We start from the raw sequence: 20,735 nt of genomic DNA, 5'->3' as shown, positions 1-20,735 counted from the left end.
GAAGACGCAGCTAGCGAGAAGAACGGCACGCGGTGCGTCCGAGGGATGAGGCGCTGCGGAAGAGTACACCGGCGGACGAGAAGGAAGCGTACGGTGGTTTCGAGGTGACTAAAGCCGGAGCAGAGGACCCCGACCGAAAAAGTCAACCAAAGTTGACTTTTGGGTCCTGGGCGCCCGGAACGTATCGGGGCGCCCGGAGTTGACTTTTTCCTAAGATCGAGTTTTGACTCGATCTGAATGTTGGGGGATAAAATTTATCCCCCCAAGGCGCCCGGAACCCTCAAGGCGCCCCGACCAAGGCTATAAATATAGCCTTGGTCCAGAAGCTTCTCAACAACTCAGAGTAATTCATTTCCAACGCTTGTATGCTTCAATTTTAGATTAGCTTCTTTTGTTTTGCGCTTTCACTGCTGTAAGAGGCTTCTCCGCCTGAGGGAGATACTAGTGCGACATTCCTTAGATTAACAACTTTCTTGGTTGTAACCAAGTAAAAATATCTTGTGTCTCTTTCTTTAGTTTCTGTTCAATTTATTTTATACAAGTGTTTTGTTGAAAGTTTGAGAAGGCTATTTTTGTTTTTATTTTACAGGGCTATTCAACCCCCCCTTCTAGCTGGCCGCAACGGTCCTACAAGTGATATCAGAGCCAAGGCGCTTCAGGAGGACTAACCGCCAATCGAAGCAAAGATAATGGCCGGACCAAGCATCCACCCACCGAAATACGAAGGGGATTTCGTTACTTGGAAAAAGCTGATGTAGGTATTTTTTTACAATAGATTTTGAATTAGTTTTAACAATGGAATCTGGCTTTGTAACCCTAGAGGGTAAGGAAAAATGTCAATGGAAAAAAAGGAGCAGGCTGAATACGTGGCGAACGACAAAGCAGAATACCATCTGTTAGCGTTCTTCTGCCACAAGAAGTCAATCGAATAGGCAACTAAACTCCGCGAAGGAACTTTGGGAGAAGTTCCTCGAGCTACACGAAGGGGCGTCCGAAGGCAAGCTCGCCAGAAGAGATCTACTTCGCAATTAGCTCACCAGCCTGCGACTTGGGGAAGACGAGACAATCGCGCACCTGCACTCGAGAATCAAAGAGATCATCATCGGACTGTCGAATCTCGGAGAAAAGGTAAGTAACCAAGATTCGCTAAGGTACACGTTAAATTCGTTTTCGAGAAATTCAAATGGGCATCACTAGTAGATGCCTTTTACATTTCAAAAGACTTAGAAAAAATTTCATTAGAAGAATTTTTCTCGACTTTTGAAGTGCACGAATCAAGATGTGTAGGTTAGAAGGAGCCCAAGAACAATGTTGCCCTTAAAGCTTCGAGAGACGAACCTGAGTCGGAATCTTCTCTCAATGACGAGGAAATGGTAATGATAGTAAGAAGATTCAAGAAACTTTGTAAATCTAGATCTACTAACCATCCGCAGGGGAAAAAGAAAAGGACGATCCGCTGCTACCACTGCGACGAAGAAGGGCACGTCAAGGACAACTGCCCCAAGCTGAAGAACAAGGACAAGGAGAAGGGTAAGAATCCTATCCAAAAGTGAAAGGCCCTAAAGGCGACGTGGGACGATACGTCGTCGGAGTCGGAAGTCGAGGCATTCTCTGGACTTGCTCTAATGGCAAGCCATTAAGACAACGATTGCGAGTCAAGCTCTTCCGAAATGAGCATCGAGAGCATCGATGAAGGGGGAGCCACGTCGGAAGAAAGCAGCAGTTCAGGGGAGAAACGGACAACGAGATCGACAAGGTAAGTGAGGTACGATCATTTCCTCCCGATAAACTCTTTAAGTTTGTTAAACTATTAACAAAAGAGTGTTGCAAATTAGAAAAGGAGATTAAAAATTTAAAATAATTCTAGCTAAGTCCTGTCCCTTAGAAGAATTAAACAAATCAAAATTAGAAAATGAGAAATTGAAATCAGAAAATAAAGATATGAAAATTCAAATAGATAATTTGAAAAATCATGCATGCTCATCTAATTTTAAAAAATTTAAAAATTTGAATTGATATTATAGATATCACCAGGGACAAATTAGGAATATCTCTAGAAAATATGTCCCTAAGAAATTTTTAATCAATCCAGTAAGTTGGATCCTATATTGGGTTTCTAAGTCCTGTTTAAATTAAACTATTGATTAGACTTGGAGCTTTTCAACGAGAAATTAAATATTGAAATTCTTTATGAGGCTTTGTCTAAGGAAGTGGATGTTGCTTCAATAATCAAGAAGGTCTACTGCCTCGCTATGACCTGGAAGCCAAAATATTGAAATAAATGTTTATTAACTTCCTGTCAAAGCATTAAAATTAGAATTAATTAATGCTTTTAAAGTTCTTCAAACATTTTTTTAAAATAGTTTTATACTTAGAAAAATACTTTTACGTGAAATTTTTAGTTAGAAAATTTTACTTAGAAAAATCTTAAGTTAGGATCTTTTTATAATTTTTGCAAAGACTTAAATTTTTTTTTAAATATTTATTTTCTTAGGGAAAATTTTTTTTAGTATTTTTTCCTTAGAAAAATTCTCTTTATATTTAGAAAAATTTTCAAAAAAATTGTTTTTGCAAAGCTGTCTAAGTTAGAATTTTTTTTATATCACTTAGAAAATTTTCTTCAATTTTACTTAAATTTTTTTTCAGAGACTATTTATTATTGTAAAATTTTTTAAGGATCTCAAAATTTTCTAAGTTTTTACCCTTAGATTTTTTCAGAACCCCATTTTTTATGTGATCAAAGGGGGAGAAGGAAAAAATATAAGTCTAGGGGGAGGTAGACACCAAAATTTAACTTGTTTTATTTTTACACTTAATTGCAAATTTAGTTAAGTTTATATTATGTCTATTTTTATCCTAGCTTAACTTGGGTTGCTCACACCAAAAAGGGGGAGATTGTTGGAACCCCAAGGTTGTTTTGGTGTGATCAACAAGTTAAGTTAGGTCCTATGTGTTTCTAACATTGTGTCTAAGTGTGCAGGAGTTTAGGAGCACAGGTAGTCGAGTGGAAGACGCAGCTAGCGAGAAGGACGGCACGCGATGCTTCCCAGGGACGAGGCACTGCGGAAGAGTACACCGGCTGACAAGAAGGAAGCGTGCGGTGGTTCTGAGGGATGAAAGCCGGAGCGGAAGACTGCTCGAGGAGCAAGAGACGCAGTTAGCGGGAAGAACGACACGCGGTGCGTCCGAGGGACGAAGACTGCGGATGAGTACGCCGACGGACGAGAAGGAAACATGCGGCGATTCTGAGGGACGAGAAGCCGGAGTGGAAGCCCACTCGAGAAGACCGGAAGTTGGGTTTGAGTGAGCCCTTTTCCGGATGGCCAAGATCACCCAAGCGAGCGGATTTGGAGTTGAAGACCCGGACCGAGGCGACCAGAGCTGGAGTAGAGGACCCGGACCAAGAAAGTCAACCAGAGTTGACTTTTGGGTCCGGGGCGCCCGGAGCTGACTGGGCGCCCGGACCCCTCCGGGGCGCCCGGAACGTACCGGGGCGCCCAGAACGTACCGGGGCGCCCAGAAGTCTATATTTGACCAGATCGAGTCAAAACTCGATCTGAACGTTGGGGGATAAAATTTATCCTCCCCAGGGCGCCCGAAACCCTCCAAGCGCCCGAAACCCTCCAGGCGCCCCCCGACCAAGGCTATAAATATAGCCTTGGTCCAGAATCTTTCAACAACTCAAAGCAATTCATTTCCAACGCTTGTACGCTTCAGTTTTAGATTAGCTTCTTTGTTTTGCGCTTTCACTGCTGTAAGAGGCTACTCCGCCCGAAGGAGATATTAGTGTGGCATTCCTTGGATTAACAACCTCCTTGGTTGTAACTAAGTAAATCCTTTTGCCTCTTCCTTTCTATAGTTTCTATTCAATTTATTTTATGCAAGTATTTTGTTGAAAGTTCGAGAAGAGTATTTTGTTTTTTTTACAGGGCTATTCAACCCCCCCTTCTAGTCGGCCGCAATGGTCCTACACCTGTGCCGATGTCACTGGTTGGGCGAGGGCGATTAGCAGCGATAGTTTCTTGGCGTCGGCGAGACAACTGGGGCGAACCCTCGACAATCACGGGTGTTGTGGCTAGCTGACTAGTGTAGGGAACAAAACATGGGAGTCCATACCTTTCCCTTCGGTCTCGGCCGCTCGGCAGCCACGTGTTGAACAACATGCGGCTTGGCCTCATAATGCTGTCGAGCCCCCTCGTCTTGGGGCCCTCTAGGGGGTTGGTGGCTGATAGGTGGCCTCTTTTCAGTCGGTGCGGATGGTTCTGATGGCGCCTCCTTCTTTCTGGCCGCTTGTGCTTCCTTCACGTTGATGTATTCGCTCTCCTTTTTCAGCATATGGTCATAGTCGTGGGGCGGCTTTCGGATGAGCGAACGGAAGAAACCTCCATCGACCAACCCTTGGATGAAGGCGTGCATCATGATCTCGGATGAAACTATCGGGATGTCCATGGCTGCCTGGTTGAATCGTTGGATGTAGGTTCAGAGCATTTCTCTGGGCCCCTGCTTCATGGAGAACAGGCTCACGCTAGTCTTCTGATAGCACCTGCTACTTGCGAAGTGGTGGAGGAACGCCATCTGGAAGTCCTTAAAACTCCGAATCGATCCGTCTGGCAACCTTCGGAACTATCGTTGTGCAGAGCCGGACAGGGTAGTGAGGAAAACTAGACACTTAACTCCGTCCGTGTGTTGATGTAGAGTAGTGGCGTTGTTGAACTTACTGAAGTGGTCGTCCGGGTCAGTCGTACCGCTATACTCTCCGATCGCCAGAGGGGCGTAGTGCTTCGGGAGCGGGTCTTGCAGGATCGCCTCAGAGAACTGTCGATTGATCTGCTCAGGAGATGACTCGGTCTGAGGCTTTTGCCCTTCTTGATGTCCCGAGCGGGAGCTTCATCGGATGATCCTTGGTTGGCCTCGGCGAGCTCGGAGGGCGTCTGGAACAGAGCCCGATGGAATGGAATCGGGGCGGGCGGCGCTTCTCCTAGCATGCCTGTCTGCCCCTTATTCTGTGCCCAGGTAGAAAACTGCTCCGGTCGATCTTCCAACGTCGCTCGGGCACCGGATGCCAAGGTGGCCTGCTGCACAAGCCACTCGGCTTGTGCCTTCTGCTACTGCTCCACTATTTTTGCCACTCGCGCCTGGATGAGTGCGTCGAGTTCTTCTGGAGAGAGCGTCACAGTGTGTGAACGTCCAGCTTCCTCCATCTTCTCGACTCAGATTCAGGTGCGTTCCCACAGACGGCGTCAATTTGATCCTGTCCAAGTGCTGAGTTGACGGTTGCTGGGGACGTGGTGCTCTCGTTGACTCCGCGCAACCCTGTGAGTGACGTAGACCTCCGACGAGAACCTGCAAGCACAAAACCGAGCCGGGACGGGGTTCCCGGCGACGGTCCTCTGACGCTCAAGTCAGCCTCCGACAATAAAAAATCGACGTCGAATGACGAGAACTGTAGCTACAGTGATAAATCGCGCATACCTCCGTTGGAGTCTGGGGGTCCTTATATAGGGCTCCGTGAAAGTACGTGCATGCTTACCGAGACATGCACATCTCTCAAAGCATACATGTAATGAGTGTGTCAGAAAAGCGTGTCTGACGCTATACTTCAATAGCGCGAGCATATCCTTGACGTGACAGCGGAAACTTTCGTCGTACAATTCTCTGTCTGATTCGGCTGCCTACCATTCTACCTGTCGGCGACACTTGTCTCGAGGAAGATAGAGTTACCTGCCCCTTTTGTCTCATATCAAGCCGGACGGAAGAACCGCTCGGCTAATGTCGCGGTTGCCCGAGCGGGACATTTGCTCATCCAATCATACGAATGCCCTGGCGCTGTTGTTCGGTCGAGATGAAGATCGCTCAGCCTTTGTCCCCTGCTGTTAAGTCGTGCTAGTCACTCGCTGGGCGTTAGGAGCTCGGGCCCGAGTCGAGCCAATCTATCGAGATGCCGGGTCGGCTTTCCCCCGATCGGGGGAGATGATTCATCTGGTCGGATACCTACAGGGTGTTGACCACCTTGACCTCCTGCCAGTCGGGTCCACCCCTTTACCAACGGATCAGAACTCTTTTGTGGGGGTTGTGGTTGTTATTCTTCCAGCGTAGAAGGAGCGAACTATCTGTTTGATAAAATGCGATTGATCAAGCGTTCATTGTCAGCCCCAAATCAGGTTCTGACCGTTATTTGCCACAGCCGCGACTCAAACCCTTTCCATTGATGTAAGTCTATCAACTAATCAGAGCGATGAAATGCCAAACCGACTCGGAGATCCGGCGGTTAGGGAGGATCGAGTAGGAGGTAACCAGCCCGACTGGAGGAGAAGAGGCCCGCGGAGCTACAGTCGGCGAGGGGTGGGGAGGCTCCTGCGATCCCGGAAGCTCTGTGGGAGACCGTCGCTTCCGTTTGTCGTCGGTGGAAGAGCCGACCGGCGATGAACGCGGCGATTGCGGCGCCTCAGACAGAAAGTGGCGGCGCAGAATTACCACAATTTTTTTCTTTTTTGTCGCTTCCGTTTGATTATTTTTAGCATATATTTTCCCTCCATATTTGCGTCGCCGGAAAACGCGGATGAACCCAAATAGAGCTCCCCACCGGTGGTTGTCCGTCCATGCTCCCCCTCCCCTTCTGCCCCACCATTTCATCTCTTTGACTCTTTCCCTTTCCTACGAGCAAAACAACCAAACTAGATCGTGGGAAGAAGAACTCCAATTGTTCGGGTAGCTTCGAGAAGGCAGTCACGGCGTTGATTTCTTCATTCCATTCAGGTTTCGATCTTTTGAGAGGCGTTTCTCATGGTGGATTTTGCATTTTTTATTCTACAGATTGGCTTAGGAAACACCGGCACAGAGAGGGTGGAGTCGTCTGCACTTCGCGCTCCATCCTCTCCGCATGGCTTCCACTCCCACGGCCGCACCGCCGCCTGTCAACTCCTCTGCTTCCTCCCCGCCGCCGACCAATTCTTCTGCCACCGGAACCCCTCCTCCCCCTCAGCCGTCGCCTTTGCCGCAGTCTCCGCCACCTTCGCCATCGCCGCCGCCGCCTGCCTCCTCCCCGCCTCCTCCACCGTCACCCGTCTCTACCCAACCTCCACCTTCGCCCCCACCGCAGAATTCCCCACCCTCCTTCTCCCCTGCTTCGCCTCCGCCTCCTAAGTCCGGCGATGCCTCTTCCTCGCATCCCCCGCCGCCGTTTCAATCATTCTCGCCGCCAACGCCTCCGCCCAGAAACCCTTCGCACTCGCTGCCGTCGCATAAGACTCCGTCTTCGGCCAACAACGCAGATACGTCGTCGGAGAACAGCCATTCCGGCAAATCCGGCCATTCCGGCAAATCCGGCCAATCCGACGTGAGTCTTCAGGTCATCATCGGCGTCACAACCGGCATCGGAATATTACTAGTCATGATGATTGTTGCATCGGTGCTCTGCTGCAGCGAGAAAAAGAAGAAGAAGAAGAAGCCCATGGACTACTACGGCTCCCTCGGTCCCAACGGTATTCTTCTCTGCCGCCATCGCCGTCGTCGTTGAATTTCTAATTCTGTTCAATTTAACAGGCGCAGGAGGCTTTTACGGTGGCGGATCCCTCTCCAAGTGGCCAAACGCAGAGCAAAGAACGGACTACCCCGGAAACCTGCCTCCGCCTCCCGGCGCCCCCGGCTTCTCCCCGTGGCAAAATTCTTTCCCTCCTCCCCAAATGTACAGCGGCGAGAGCTCGACAAACTCCGGGCCCCACGGCAGCGGCGGCGGGGCTGCAGCAATGCAGGCCCTTTCCCCGTCCCTGGGCTTCAGCAAGAGTAGCTTCACCTACGAGGCTCTCTCGGCCGCCACCGACGGGTTCAATCGCGAGAACATCCTCGGCCAAGGCGGCTTCGGCTTCGTCTACAAAGGCGTGCTCCCCAACGGCGTGGTGATCGCCGTGAAGCAGCTCAAGCCCGGCAGCGGGCAGGGGGAGAGGGAGTTCCAAGCGGAGGTGGAGATCATCAGCAGAGTCCACCATCGCCACTTGGTCTCCCTCGTTGGCTACTGCATTGCTGGCTCACAGAGGCTGCTCGTGTACGAGTTCGTAACCAACAACACTCTCGAGCACCATCTGCACGGTTAGTAATCATCAGCTGCTTCAAATTAACCTGTAAGTATGTCGATCTACCAGCTACAAGATTATCGATCGAGTTTTCGCTGCAGTAAAGGACGGTCCGGCGATGGATTGGCCTACCAGACTCAAGATCGCAATCGGATCAGCAAAAGGACTCGCTTACTTGCACGAGGATTGTGAGCTCAATGTCTTTCTCCTCCCCATTCATGTCCACCATTTTAACAATACCTTTGATCTTAATTTGCATAGGCCACCCAAGAATTATACACCGCGACATCAAAACTGCAAACATTCTCTTGGATAACAATTTCGAAGCCATGGTAATTAAGTGCTATGTGTGATCTGATCTCGATCTTCGCCTTGACGCAAGTGTGTTTGAGTGTCTACTTTGTTACGAAATCCAGGTCGCGGATTTTGGATTGGCCAAGTTCAATTCCGATACGAACACACACGTCTCCACGAGAATCATGGGAACCTTCGGGTAAGAAAAACATGCAGGATGAACTCACAAAACTGAAGCATCAGTGTCGTCATTCTTGAATTGTCAATTGTACCTAGGTACTTGGCTCCTGAATATGCATCGACCGGCAAGCTAACTGAAAAATCAGATGTTTTCTCATTCGGCGTGATGCTTTTGGAGCTGATAACAGGAAGGAGGCCTGTCGATCCGACGGGGTACATGGAGGATAGCTTGGTCGATTGGGTCAGCACTTAGCTTGAAATCATGCTCGTATTTCTTAATTAGTATTTTGCTTCTAAAAACCTGCTGCTCTATTGGGACAGTCCAAGCCTGTTCTAACTCAGGCACTGGCTGACAAAAACTTCGATGAACTCGTGGATCAGCGCCTCGAGAACAAGTACAACGTCGAAGAAATGACGCGAATGATAGCGAGCGCTGGAGCTTGCGTTCGACATTCTGCAAGGAAGCGTCCTAAGATGAGCCAAGTAGGCACACTCTTCTTCACTTCACTTCACTCGTCCATTAGTACTGTGTCTCAAACTGAAATGATGCAGATCGTTCGAGCTTTGGAAGGTGATGTTTCGCTTGACGATCTGAATGAGGGGGCGAAGCCAGGGTTACACAGCTCGAGCTCGGACTTGGACGCGACCGACGCATACTCATCCAAAATGAGGGAATTCAGGCGGGTTGCACTGGAGAGCAATGAGTACAGCAACGAATACAGCGGCGGCACCAGCGAGTACGGGCTCAATCCCTCCGAATCGAGCAATAGCTCGGGAGAAGTAAATTCGAGTCGAAGGAAGGCAAATCGTCCTAATCTTTGAACAAGAAACCAGCACACAAAGAGATTCAATTATTTATTTATTTAAGCTGAACCGAATCGGAACCTGATTACTTATTGATTAATCATTTTAATTGACTTTAATTTGTGTGTGGATATCTTTCTTGAACTGTGATTATTTTAATTGGGCTAGCTATCAGTAGAATGTTTGTTCCACTACATTGAAATATAGTGAGGAGGAGGCGATTACATTTTGGTAAACATAAAAGGGTGCTTAGTAAGTTCTAGTAGAAACAGTGTAATATTTATTTAGGCATTTGATTTAAAATTTTGTTGCATTTAAAATAAATCTATGCATTTATTGCGAGTTAATTTCGAAGTGGACAAATGAAATATTCAGAACAAAAAAGTTCCATTGCCGGGATTTGAACCCGGGTCGCCTGGGTGAAAGCCAGGTATCCTAACCGGACTAGACGACAATGGATTGATATTGTTTTTTCTTTTAGTTATCCTTTTACTTAATTTACTTTCTCGATCGTCGCTTCTAGAAGCTCGGATGCGACTATTGCAAATTGCAATTAATGCATTTATTTATTATTTTAAACCTTCCTCCCCCTTCGCGGACTTGTTTTTACTTATCGATCCTAACTTCCCCGGAAGCGGTAGCTGATCCAACTACTCCACCGCTGCAGCCGTCGGTCTTCTTTTCTAGAAGCCACCATTTGAATCGCTCTTCTATTTGCAATTCGAGATCTCTCAATATCCTTACTTCTCCCTCAAGCAATCCCCGATCTGTTCCCGTCGCCGTCGATAGATGGCGGAGATCGATGTGGTCGTCGACTCCAAATACCAGCAGAACGGCCTCAACCCTAGCTCCAACCCTGGGCCCGGGGCTTCCATCTCCGAACTCGTCGTCGACGTCTGCTCCGCCTCCATCTACGGCGACCTCGAGAAACTCCGGGGCTTCGTGGAAAGAGACGGCCAGTCCGTTTCGCTCCCCGATGGAAATGGTTTCTACGCCCTCCAGTGGGCTGCTCTGAATAACTTTCCCAACATAGCGTTGTATATAATCGAGGTAATTTTTGTTTCCATGGCCAACCTCTGTTTGTTACCCTCGTTTCGGTTTGGACTGAGAAATCCGGCATGGTTTCTTTGATTCGAAGCATGGTGGAGACGTAAATGCCACTGACCACAGGAATCAGACTGCTTTGCATTGGGCCGCAGTACATGGGTCTATTCCAGTGGCGGATGTGTTGTTGCAGAATGGTGCTCGGGTTGAGGCTGTTGACATTAGCGGTTACCGGGTAAGATCCTCTAGAGGCAGATGACATATATTTTGTTCATGTTCCTATTTCTAGGAAACAGAGATATTGGCGTGATTGTTCCTCGCCAGTGAATAGCGAGTGCTATAACATGCAACGGAGTATGGGATTTCTGTGCCACCGAATAGTTTTGGATGACATGAGTTGATGTTTGGGTCGTGGTTATTCTCTTCATTATCATTTTTTTCTTTTATCTCATATGGTTAGGATCGGTTATGTTTGTAGGTATTCCAGGGATAAGTCTTTACCCCATGGCCAAGGACACATCTATAAACATGTCATGCCCATGCTTATAGTTATTATATATTTTATGAGAAATGATATGCTTAAGGAAAGAATCTCAATGAAATTCTCAAGGATAGATACATAAAATGATGGGGTCCACAAAAAGTGAAATGATGGGCCATTAATTTATGTGTCTATACTTGAGAATTTCATTGAAATTTTTCTTTGTGCGTATCATTGCTCATATTTTATATCACACAGCCATATGTAGTGTAGACAGAAATACATGTGTTTATACTTGTTTGTGTCCCATCTTTGGACTTCCTTTAAGCTCACTTGATGTCTGTAAACTTTTCAGCTACTTTTTTTTTATTTTCTTCTCATTTTACATATGCATCTCCTATTGTTATTGCAATAACTATAGTTTTTTTTTTTCTGTCTTTTTGCAGCAATAACTGCTTGTTTGGAACTGACCTTCTTTGAATTGAATTGGATTACTTGTTATAATTAGCTCTTTGTTTTGTTAAAACTAAGAAGGGGAGCCTTGACGCAACGGTAAAGTTGTCGTCGTGTGATCTAGAAGTTAGGGTTCGAGTCTTAGAAACCACCTCTTGTAAAGAAGGGTAAAACTGCATATAATAGACCCTTCACTGGGACCCCACATTGGCAGGAGCTTCCCGTTAAAACTAAGCCACACCATATAACTAGACATTCACTTGTACTATGCATTATGTTGATCACATAAGTATTTTGGTTATGTTTGTGATCAGGCAGTTCATGTTGCGGCACAGTATGGACAAACATCATTCTTAAACCACATTATTGCCAAGTATGGTGCTGACCATGATCCCCCAGATAATGATGGGAGGAGTCCACTCCATTGGTATGTGGCGATTTTGACATAGTTATCTTATTGTTGTATTGTAAAATTGATTTTGTTGAATTGGAAACAAAGTCTCTTGTGTAGATCAGTATGCTATGGCTGTGAATTTAGGCTAGCTGGTTTGATTATGCTGCTTATACAAGTTTGCATTTAAATGGTGCACTAAATCAGACTCATGCCTTGCTTTCGTATTTTATCCAATCTGTCATTTTGTTTATAACACACAACAAACTCAAATGTGAAATCCATCTTTAGCAGATCATTGTATATAGTTTAAGCTAATCCTATACCCTATCTGATTGTTATTTTTCTCTCATTACTGCTTTCTATATTCTTCTTTTCATTCTCTCTTCACTTTAGTCTTTTAACATCAAACTTGTTATTGTCGTTCATATGACGAGTTTGATTTCTTTTGCATTTCCTCAAATCTTGCCACCACTGGATACCTACTGCTCTTCCTCACTTTATCATTAGTTAATTGAAATGTATGAGAATCAAGATTTCACTAGTTTCCTAATTTACTGATATGTACTATTCATGACTGTGCTTCTTTTATGAGTCACCCCTTCAGTTAGTATATAACACAGTTATTCAACAGATATATATGTGGCTTATAATTCAATTACCTGTATATCTATTTGTATATTCGGCTATGCAAGGCTACTTGTATTATATGAATGAATTGTTAATGTGCTTATGCCTATATGTAATCCTTGAAGAACTTGCCACCCTAGACCATAGTTGCATATTTATTCTAGCAAGGCCCCTATGTCACTATGTCACCACCAAGAAATTCTAAATATAGCAAAAAAGCAGACATGGGGAGGAAACAAAACAGCAAAGCTAGTGGCACATGAAATACACTTTTGTTAAAACTGCATTAACAAGGACCACAATTTGTCCGTGGACCGGGGCCACACAAGAATGGAGAAGTTGTTGAATTTGTGTCTTATCTTAATTGCAACAATGAAACTTTTACAGTTTGCTGATAAAATCAGAACATCATCCCAGTTGCATAATTATATTTCTTTTCATTGAAAGACTGTTAATTTGTAGCAAGCCTATATTGTTGCGTGATGGTTTCTTTTTACAAATGGAAGTTATTACACTTCTCAGGGCTTCTTATAAGGGATATACAGATGTTATCAGGCTACTTCTTTTCAGAGATGCATACCAAGGGAGGCAAGATGGAAATGGTACTTCTTAGGGCCTTTTAATTTAGTTCTCTTTGTAACATCTTTTCTTTTCTGTATTCAAATTCCTAGAGTAGAACAAAAGCAATGGTTAATATTTGACGATCCTTCTTCCTGTACATATACAACTAATAATTTGACAGGATACTCTCATGCCATCGTTATCCTTTTTCTCAAAACAAATATACTAATAAAGTAATGTAATTTTGCAAAATGCTCACTTGCAGGGTAAGATTCATATAGCTAATAGCTAATAGAATGTATATGTTGATGGATTTTTTATATAAAAAATCCAAATATTTTGTGTTTTGGGGTTTAAACCAAATCAAATAGATAGGTTTAGTTTGGTTTGGAGCTTATTGATTTCAGTCTCAATTTTGTTCAGTTTGAAAATTTCTATCTATTTCATTTTGATTGTACTTTAAATTTTTATAGTAAACCAGTAAATCTTAATTTTTTATAGTAATCCAGTAAATGGAATTATGCTGATTTCTGGATGTACTCATGGCCATAATTTATGTCAATCGTAAAATGGTTCATTCAGCATGTAGCAGATCCTTGGTTGCTATGGTACTTGAATTTGGACTAGGGTATCTTACACAGGTATGGAACCAAATGTCTAATACTTCAGGTTCAAATCCATGGCTAATGGATGTATCAAATCTTGAAATGTCAAATTGGTATCAAACAGTTGCCTGGTGTGGTACCTCAGATTGTTCCAAAGGTTCCAATACATGGTGGATGGGGGCTTCAATGTCTAGCTTGGAATGTGGTTGTTGGTCATAAGGCAAGATATAAAGGGTTGATGAAGAGTTTGAGCACGAGAGTTTGGCTGTGAAAGGGAAAGTGTCACTGCCCTAATTGAGAACAGCTCAACTAGTGGCATTGTTGCCATCCAGAGAACAACATTATAATTTTCCTATAATGCAGTATCCATTATAATTTTTTTTTTAATTTGTTATATTAGCATACAATCTTGAATACTAAATACCATTTTATTTCTGTTTGTATTATTTACATTATTTTTTATTTTAATATAAAATTTTAGCATACTTCATTTATTTTATTGTAAAATATTTTAAATAATTTTTCATGATATTATTCATATTAGAAAATGATGTAGCCACTACTATTGCTTATGATATTTATGATGTCACATTTTGTCTTCTTGATCTATGGTCAATGTTTGGACGGACACTTTTACATTGGTTATCTAGTCATAATGAAACTCTTTTCTTTCTTTTTTTTTTGCCATCGGGCTGGATACTGATAACTTTTGGTTAATGAATTTTAGAGTTTGATAAGTTGCATCTGCCACAAGACAAGGTGGTCTTTCCAATAGAGGTAGGGGTGTAATCAAATCGAGCCGAACAATAAAAGGCTCAAGCTTGAGCTCGGTTCATTATCCCTAAGCTCAAGCTTGGCTCGAGTTCGATTTGAGCTTTAGTTCTTGAGCTTGGCTTGTAATAAAATTAAATAACTTGAGCTCGGCTCGAAAAAAGCTCGTTTACTTAGTTCGAGCTCGTTTAAGATAATTAGCAATAATAATTAATAATATACTATTTTATTTATTATTTATGTAATATATATATATATATAAACGAGTCTTTTAACGAACAGGTTCGCAAGCCTCTAAACGAACATGTTTGCGAGCTCACGAACTAAATACTATTAAGCTCGAGCTCAGCTTGACAATGTTTTTGAGCTCGAAATCAAGCTCGAGTTCGGCTTATTAACTTAATCAAATGAACTTGAACGAACTTTTTTTCGAACCGAGACCCGAATAGCTCACGAGTGGCTTGGCTCGTTTACACCCCTAATTAGATGGAGACAAAGAAATTCTAGAGGTTGTAATCAAAGATGTTCTAAGATGGAGTGATATTTAGTGGTCCTATCTTAAGATATATTTTATTACTTATAGATATTTCAGGAGGCTAAATTCCTAGCAATTGATGTCTGAAAGTGCCATGATCTCTTTATGTTGCAACAAGGTTTTAATTGTTTTTACTGTCTCGTTGATTTTTTGTATAAAGAAAGATGTCATTCCTTCTTCCATTATCTTCTTGACTAACAAAAGTGACGAAGTTGGTAGCAAAAGGCTGTGAACAAACTGTCTGTTTATTTTTCCTACACTAACTTATTAGGTTCCTTGTTCACATGTCTACTAGAGAAGTAAAGCCTTCTAATATTTTGATATGTAAACTTTGAATGCCTCAGTTGCAACATCAGAAAGTGTTACTTAATCATGTTTCCATGATTTTAATGTGTTAATTACTTATTGATGCCATTCTTTGTTGTCTTCTTGGACTTCTAGTTTCTCTAATGAATTCTTTGGCTTCATGATGTAATTCTTCATTTGGGCTTCAAAATTAGATTGAAATACTGGTACCTCTTGGTTGTTATACTTTAATGTTTATTGGTTTATCATTCTTGATTTGTAAATCTCTAGTTCATCTATACTGGAATTAAAATTTCATCTAACTTTGTAATTAAACTGACCACATATGTCTGGTACTGCAGGTTGCACACCTTTGCATTGGGCTGCATTGGGTGGCAATCTGGAGGCATGTACTGTGCTTGTGCATACAGGCAATAAGAGAGAACTAGTTATCAAGGACAAAAATGGCTTTACTCCTGCCAAGCTTGCCACCAGCAGAGGTCATCGGCATGTTGCATACATTCTTGTATGTAGTTTCCAGAGGTTAATGTTTTATTTATTTACTTTTTTTTTCAATCAAAAGATTAATTTATTAGTGGCCAACACTTTATTCGGAGTTGATTTATGAAGTCTTAAGATGGCTCAGACTTTGTTGCTGGCATACATCATATGTCCATTTGTACAATAAATCTTCTGATGGTCATAGATGGCATTTGCATTCACACCTGGTTGAAACTAGATTTGTTGAAATGTTTATCAATTCAAAAAGTTCTCCAAAGTCCAAAGTAACTTTGTTTTGTTTCAGAATATTCAGTTAGCTTTGATTTGATAACTGGGATTGATTTAAATTTAAATGAGAAATAAAGTAACTTTAAGGGTAAATGAGACTGTTCTTTATCGTGTATGAACTTTTTAAAACTATAGTATTTGTTTTGATTCCACATTACTTTATGCATAATACACTTAGTTGTATTTACTAAAATTTGGAAGAGATATGTTGATGTTGAGATCCAATATTCTAACCAACATAAGTAACATGTGGATGAGCATAGATGATGATAAGTTAGATATAACATGGCATTTAAAAATATTTCATATGAGAGAGATTTATATTTTCCTAAAGTATTTGTTCTTAATTTCCAGCGTGCTTGTTTGTAAAATGCACTTTTTCTGTTCATTATACTTTTTAATTTTGTGAATATTTTTAATGACCCTTATGCATAGTGCCCTGTTTTTATAGAATAATGCAGGAAAAACGAGAGGCAGATTGTGTAAAGGCAGGATGTATTCTGGAACAACTGGATATGCTCCTATCCTTCTGTTTGTTATAATCATTTTATTCGTTCTCTTTATAAATTCCATTATGTTAGGTTGGTATGATTTTTTTCCTAGAGCTAGTGATTGACAGTCAGTGGACTCATTTTTGCAAATCAAAATTTCCAATTGGATTTCTTTGTTTCTAGGATCCAATTTTCCAAAGGCTACTACAATTGTTTGGTTTTGGGGATGGATTGGTGTATCTTTGGTGGTTAGTTCCCTGATAATGTTCTATAGATGTAGCAGGTGATTATTTTTATTTATTTTATTTTATTTTGAGAAAAGTGTTTCTCGTCTATTCATATCTGTTCAAATTTGAATGCTTTTAATTCAGAATTAATATGAATTTTCAGCAATATATTACATGAATTCCAAAAACAGAAAAGTATCTCTTCCTAACTAACTGGAAACAAAAGGTAAGAAATAAAACAGTAAACAATATATTGTTATTTTATAATGTTCATTCTGTCAATTAAAAAGAGAAATTAAAAATATTCCAACACTTCCCCAAGCTAGTGAATACATGTTTTTTTCTCCTATTTGCAATACATCTGCAATTTTTTTTCTCTCTGGATTGAATGTATGATATGCTTAAATTCAGTTGCTAATTCATTTTGTTTTCATGTGGTGGGTAGCACATGGATAATAGATGGATTCCAGTTTTTGACAACATTGTAAACTAGGTGTTGAAGAAATTGGAGATCTTTTACATGATTGATTATATAGTTGTTCTCACAAACAGAAAGCAGAAAAAGACTTCAGATTAATGGACATAAGTAATGTAATATCCTAGCATATAGGAAAGACAATTCTTCTGATTATTCACGTGTCTAAATACAATGTCCTACAGCTATCACATCTGACTCAGTGACTAGTTGGTTACTTTGTCAGTGTTGGTTGCCATTACCTTCCCTTCCAGCAATGTCATACTGAAAACATATTGTTTTCCCCACTTTAAAATAAAAATCCTTCACATGGACCTATTTATTTCCTTTATATCAGCTTTTATCAGTCACTTGGAACATTCATATGATCCACATCCATTGGAACCTCAGAATCATTATTTTGTTATCTTATTATAGTGCAGATACACCTTGTTTATTTACTTTCCATATAATATGGTGATGAAATGATGCAATACTTTATTGTCTTACCTTATTCTCATCTTCAAATTGTATTGATTTAGTTAATTTCATGCAGCAAGGATCCAGGTTATATCAAATGTAATTCAGGAAAATCTGAAACTCTTGAAAATGTAAGTGGCAATATACCATACTTTGATACAAATTCAATGCCAGTTGTTTTTTTTTAAAATACTTCTAAAGGTTCTGGAGCAAAAAATCAGTTAATAAAAGAATAATTAAAGCCAGTGAGAAATGTGTCTCTCTCTTGTTTTGTTAATCTTAAATCTAAAAAAAAAGTGGAATAAATGCATAACCAAAAATATTGCAATTATGATGGTTAACATTTAAGGGTGCAAGAAGTATTGGCTACAAAGTTAACTGGCTTTCTTATGGGTAGTTTCTATATTGACTTTACTGTTCTTTTTGTTTTTTTCCCGTAGCCAATACTTCTTGTTGTTTTATTATTCCTTTGCCATAAGTTCACAATGAAAAGAATAGCAATGTAATTTTAAATGCACATGAATTGTTAGTATTAGTACTTCAGTAGATGATGATGATGTTTTGTAATTTTTTTTTCTTGTTACAGAATTCATATTTAAAAATTATGTTTTTGAGCTAGTTGAGTTCATTCATTATAGCTTTAGTTTCACAATTGAATAATCTGATAGGATCCTCTGTTGGACATTGCCCTCAACAATTCTACTTGGACGGGAAGTTGGTCTCAACTATGTCCTACATGTAAGGTAGTTACTCTAACTGTGTGCAACTTATACTCCAAATTTACAAGCAGTGCATATTGGGTGTTTTCATGGCTATTATTCATTCCTTTGATGGTTGTCTTTTGACTTTAAGAGACCCATCTTTGACTTGTAACAGATCTCTCTCTCATCTTTTGTCAGATAATCCGACCTGTTCGGTCAAAGCACTGTCCTCAATGTAACCACTGCGTGGAGCAATTTGACCATCACTGTCCTTGGATATCCAATTGTGTTGGTAAGGTTAGTAGTAAGATAGACAAATGTACACAAGAATTAACTGATAGATTTTGCCAGAGTTCTTAAACTATGACTTTTATAATTTGAGCTTCAAGACCTTTTTATGTTTGGCTTCATTACTGCTGCCCTTTTTTGTTTACTTTTTCAGAATAACAGATGGGACTTCTTTATTTTTGTCTGTATGGGAGCATTTACATTGTCCATTGGCGCTGTCATTGCCATTCACAGTAAGTGTTTTATAAACATCTATAGCTATGAACTTGGCATGACTAAACAAAGCTTTAACTTAATGTATTATAGGGGTGTGGGCATGGTCACCAGCGACTCTCTCATCAAAGACATGGACGCATCTTGTGATGTTGGAACATCCTGGTGCCGTTCTGTTCATGTTGATGGATCTTATTACACTTGCTGGAACTCTGACTTTGGCAGTGGCACAGGGCTCTCAGGTGACAATTGTTTGCATTTGTTTCTTAAATTGGATCCATGTTTGACGGGGTGCATGACCATGGGAGAGGGAGTGGAGGGTTTGGATGTTTATTCTTAAAGTGTGCATAATTTTCACAAACAAAATAGTAAAGTTTAAAACTTACATTTATAGATAAGGAACCAAATTTACAATATCAAAGTATAAATATGAAACACTTGAATATTTCATGGAAAGTAATTACTGGGGATATTAATCTGAAATGTAGAGGCTGAAAATTGAATGCTTTTCCTTTCTTTGCTATGTTTATTTATATTTAAGTTTTGCCAGATGGCGGCAGTTGGTGACTTTTGTTATACAAATCATGAAAATTGGTGGTTCCATTGTACTTTTGTTCTACTTGTTGTGGGTTTCTCAATTCAGATAAAACTTGACAAAAACCTCGGGCTGTTCTGATCTGTCTGTGTGCAGATAGCTCGGAATGTCACAACCAATGAGTTAGCAAATGCTACTCGTTATCCCTACCTTCAGGGTGCGGATGGGCATTTCCGCAACCCCTATAATCACGGATGCCATAAGAATTGCTCAGATTTCCTTATTCGTGGGTACATTGATGATGAAATAGCTTGGCCATCCCTTCAACAAGGTGTACCGCATAAGCATGCAAAACTATGACATCAAACTATCACGGCGCAGCTGCTTTCCACTTGATTCCTTTCGTACATGATTTAGTGTCATCAACATTAATATTTGAATGACTAGGCTGAGTATATGTTTCAGAGGTCACTCCCGCATCAGGTTTCCCGATAAGGGACAGCCATGAATTCTGGAGCAGCTCCTGTATTTATAGCCAACTTGTATTTTATGATGTAATAGTTGAGCATTAGCTGTAAATCATGACAATATAAGATTGTAGCAGGTCATGTTGCTCATTTTTATAATTTACAGAAAAATGATCTGGCGTCTAGCTGCTACTCATCAGCCAGAAGGCAACATCTATAATTTTTTTTTTTTTTTTTTTGTATCTTTGCATGTCCTTGCGTCGGCCATCCTGTGTGTGTGGTTCCTACATTAGGAGAGTAATAGACACTGTCTCAGGATTGCGTTGACTTGAATCTCATGAGAACAACAAACACACACACACAATGGATCTCATGGATTACGTATGATCAACTAGTTAAGTTTGTTGTCATTCTTGTGACGAAGAATAATTCCCAACCCAGTTGACAATATGTCATTGCCATATGATTGGAAGGATTTATTATGGTGTGACATAGGAGTTGCCATTTGACTTTTACAGATTAATTATGTGGGATTTGAGTTGATCTTTGACTTGAGATTATAATAGGGATGTGAAGCCTTTAAATAGCAATGATTTTGACGTTCTTGTTTAATATCGCATGGTCAACCAGATTTAAGCTTTTTCTAATTTAGCAATGATTTTGACGTTCTTGTATAAATATTCTTATATCTTGATGCTTCGAGAAGACAAGTGAAAAATATGAAATTTGAGATCCCAAGTCAAATATGTCATGGGGTTATGTCCTGGGGTTATGGTATCGTGGTAGTATATTTAGGTTGTCATCTAGATATTCATGGTTCGATTTCTAGTTATGATATATTTGTAATAATTTTTCTTCTAAATGAGACACGTAATTAAAGGATATTGAATTTCTAGATTGTTTGTTGCACGCGTTTCTCGATTGATCTTGATGGTTGGTGAAAAAATTTCGTGAGGTTAGGTCGATCATCTTAGAATTAGTCAATGA

At 41.2% G+C, this 20,735-nt stretch overlaps 2 protein-coding genes and 1 non-coding gene across 4 annotated transcripts; 2 read left to right on the top strand and 1 right to left on the bottom strand.

Annotated features, from left to right (window-relative positions):
- The first annotated feature begins 6,200 nt into the window (after nucleotides 1-6,200).
- On the top strand, nucleotides 6,201-9,381 carry LOC122003947 (proline-rich receptor-like protein kinase PERK7). Its single transcript, XM_042558909.1, has 8 exons — nucleotides 6,201-7,481; nucleotides 7,543-8,085; nucleotides 8,171-8,257; nucleotides 8,331-8,401; nucleotides 8,486-8,562; nucleotides 8,640-8,784; nucleotides 8,865-9,026; nucleotides 9,096-9,381. Exons 1-8 carry the CDS (start codon nucleotides 6,881-6,883, stop codon nucleotides 9,363-9,365), a joined length of 1,956 nt encoding a protein of 651 aa, XP_042414843.1. The 5' UTR covers nucleotides 6,201-6,880; the 3' UTR covers nucleotides 9,366-9,381.
- Nucleotides 9,382-9,732: 351 nt separating this feature from the next.
- On the bottom strand, nucleotides 9,733-9,806 carry TRNAE-UUC. Its single transcript has one exon. It is a non-coding gene; the product is annotated as a tRNA-Glu (tRNA).
- Nucleotides 9,807-9,941: 135 nt separating this feature from the next.
- LOC122006399 (probable protein S-acyltransferase 23) lies at nucleotides 9,942-19,919 on the top strand. Of its 2 annotated transcripts, XM_042561889.1 has the most exons (13): nucleotides 9,942-10,397; nucleotides 10,486-10,626; nucleotides 11,640-11,752; nucleotides 12,869-12,948; nucleotides 15,466-15,629; nucleotides 16,344-16,473; nucleotides 16,567-16,666; nucleotides 17,621-17,675; nucleotides 18,213-18,287; nucleotides 18,444-18,542; nucleotides 18,688-18,766; nucleotides 18,840-18,988; nucleotides 19,438-19,919. In XM_042561889.1, the coding sequence occupies exons 1-13, from the start codon at nucleotides 10,137-10,139 to the stop codon at nucleotides 19,639-19,641; spliced, it is 1,650 nt and encodes a 549-aa protein (XP_042417823.1). In that variant the 5' UTR covers nucleotides 9,942-10,136; the 3' UTR covers nucleotides 19,642-19,919. The 2 variants fall into 2 exon arrangements, 1 of the variants encoding a protein (XP_042417823.1); XR_006118691.1 differs by lacking the exon at nucleotides 19,438-19,919 and having other exon boundaries at nucleotides 18,444-18,537; nucleotides 18,840-18,902.
- Nucleotides 19,920-20,735: the final 816 nt, after the last annotated feature.

This window comes from Zingiber officinale, chromosome 7B (assembly GCF_018446385.1).
Source record: "Zingiber officinale cultivar Zhangliang chromosome 7B, Zo_v1.1, whole genome shotgun sequence".
NCBI lineage: Eukaryota > Viridiplantae > Streptophyta > Magnoliopsida > Zingiberales > Zingiberaceae > Zingiber > Zingiber officinale.
The sequence above is the reverse complement of the archived record's forward strand: the minus strand, read 5'-3'. Positions and strand labels throughout refer to the sequence as shown.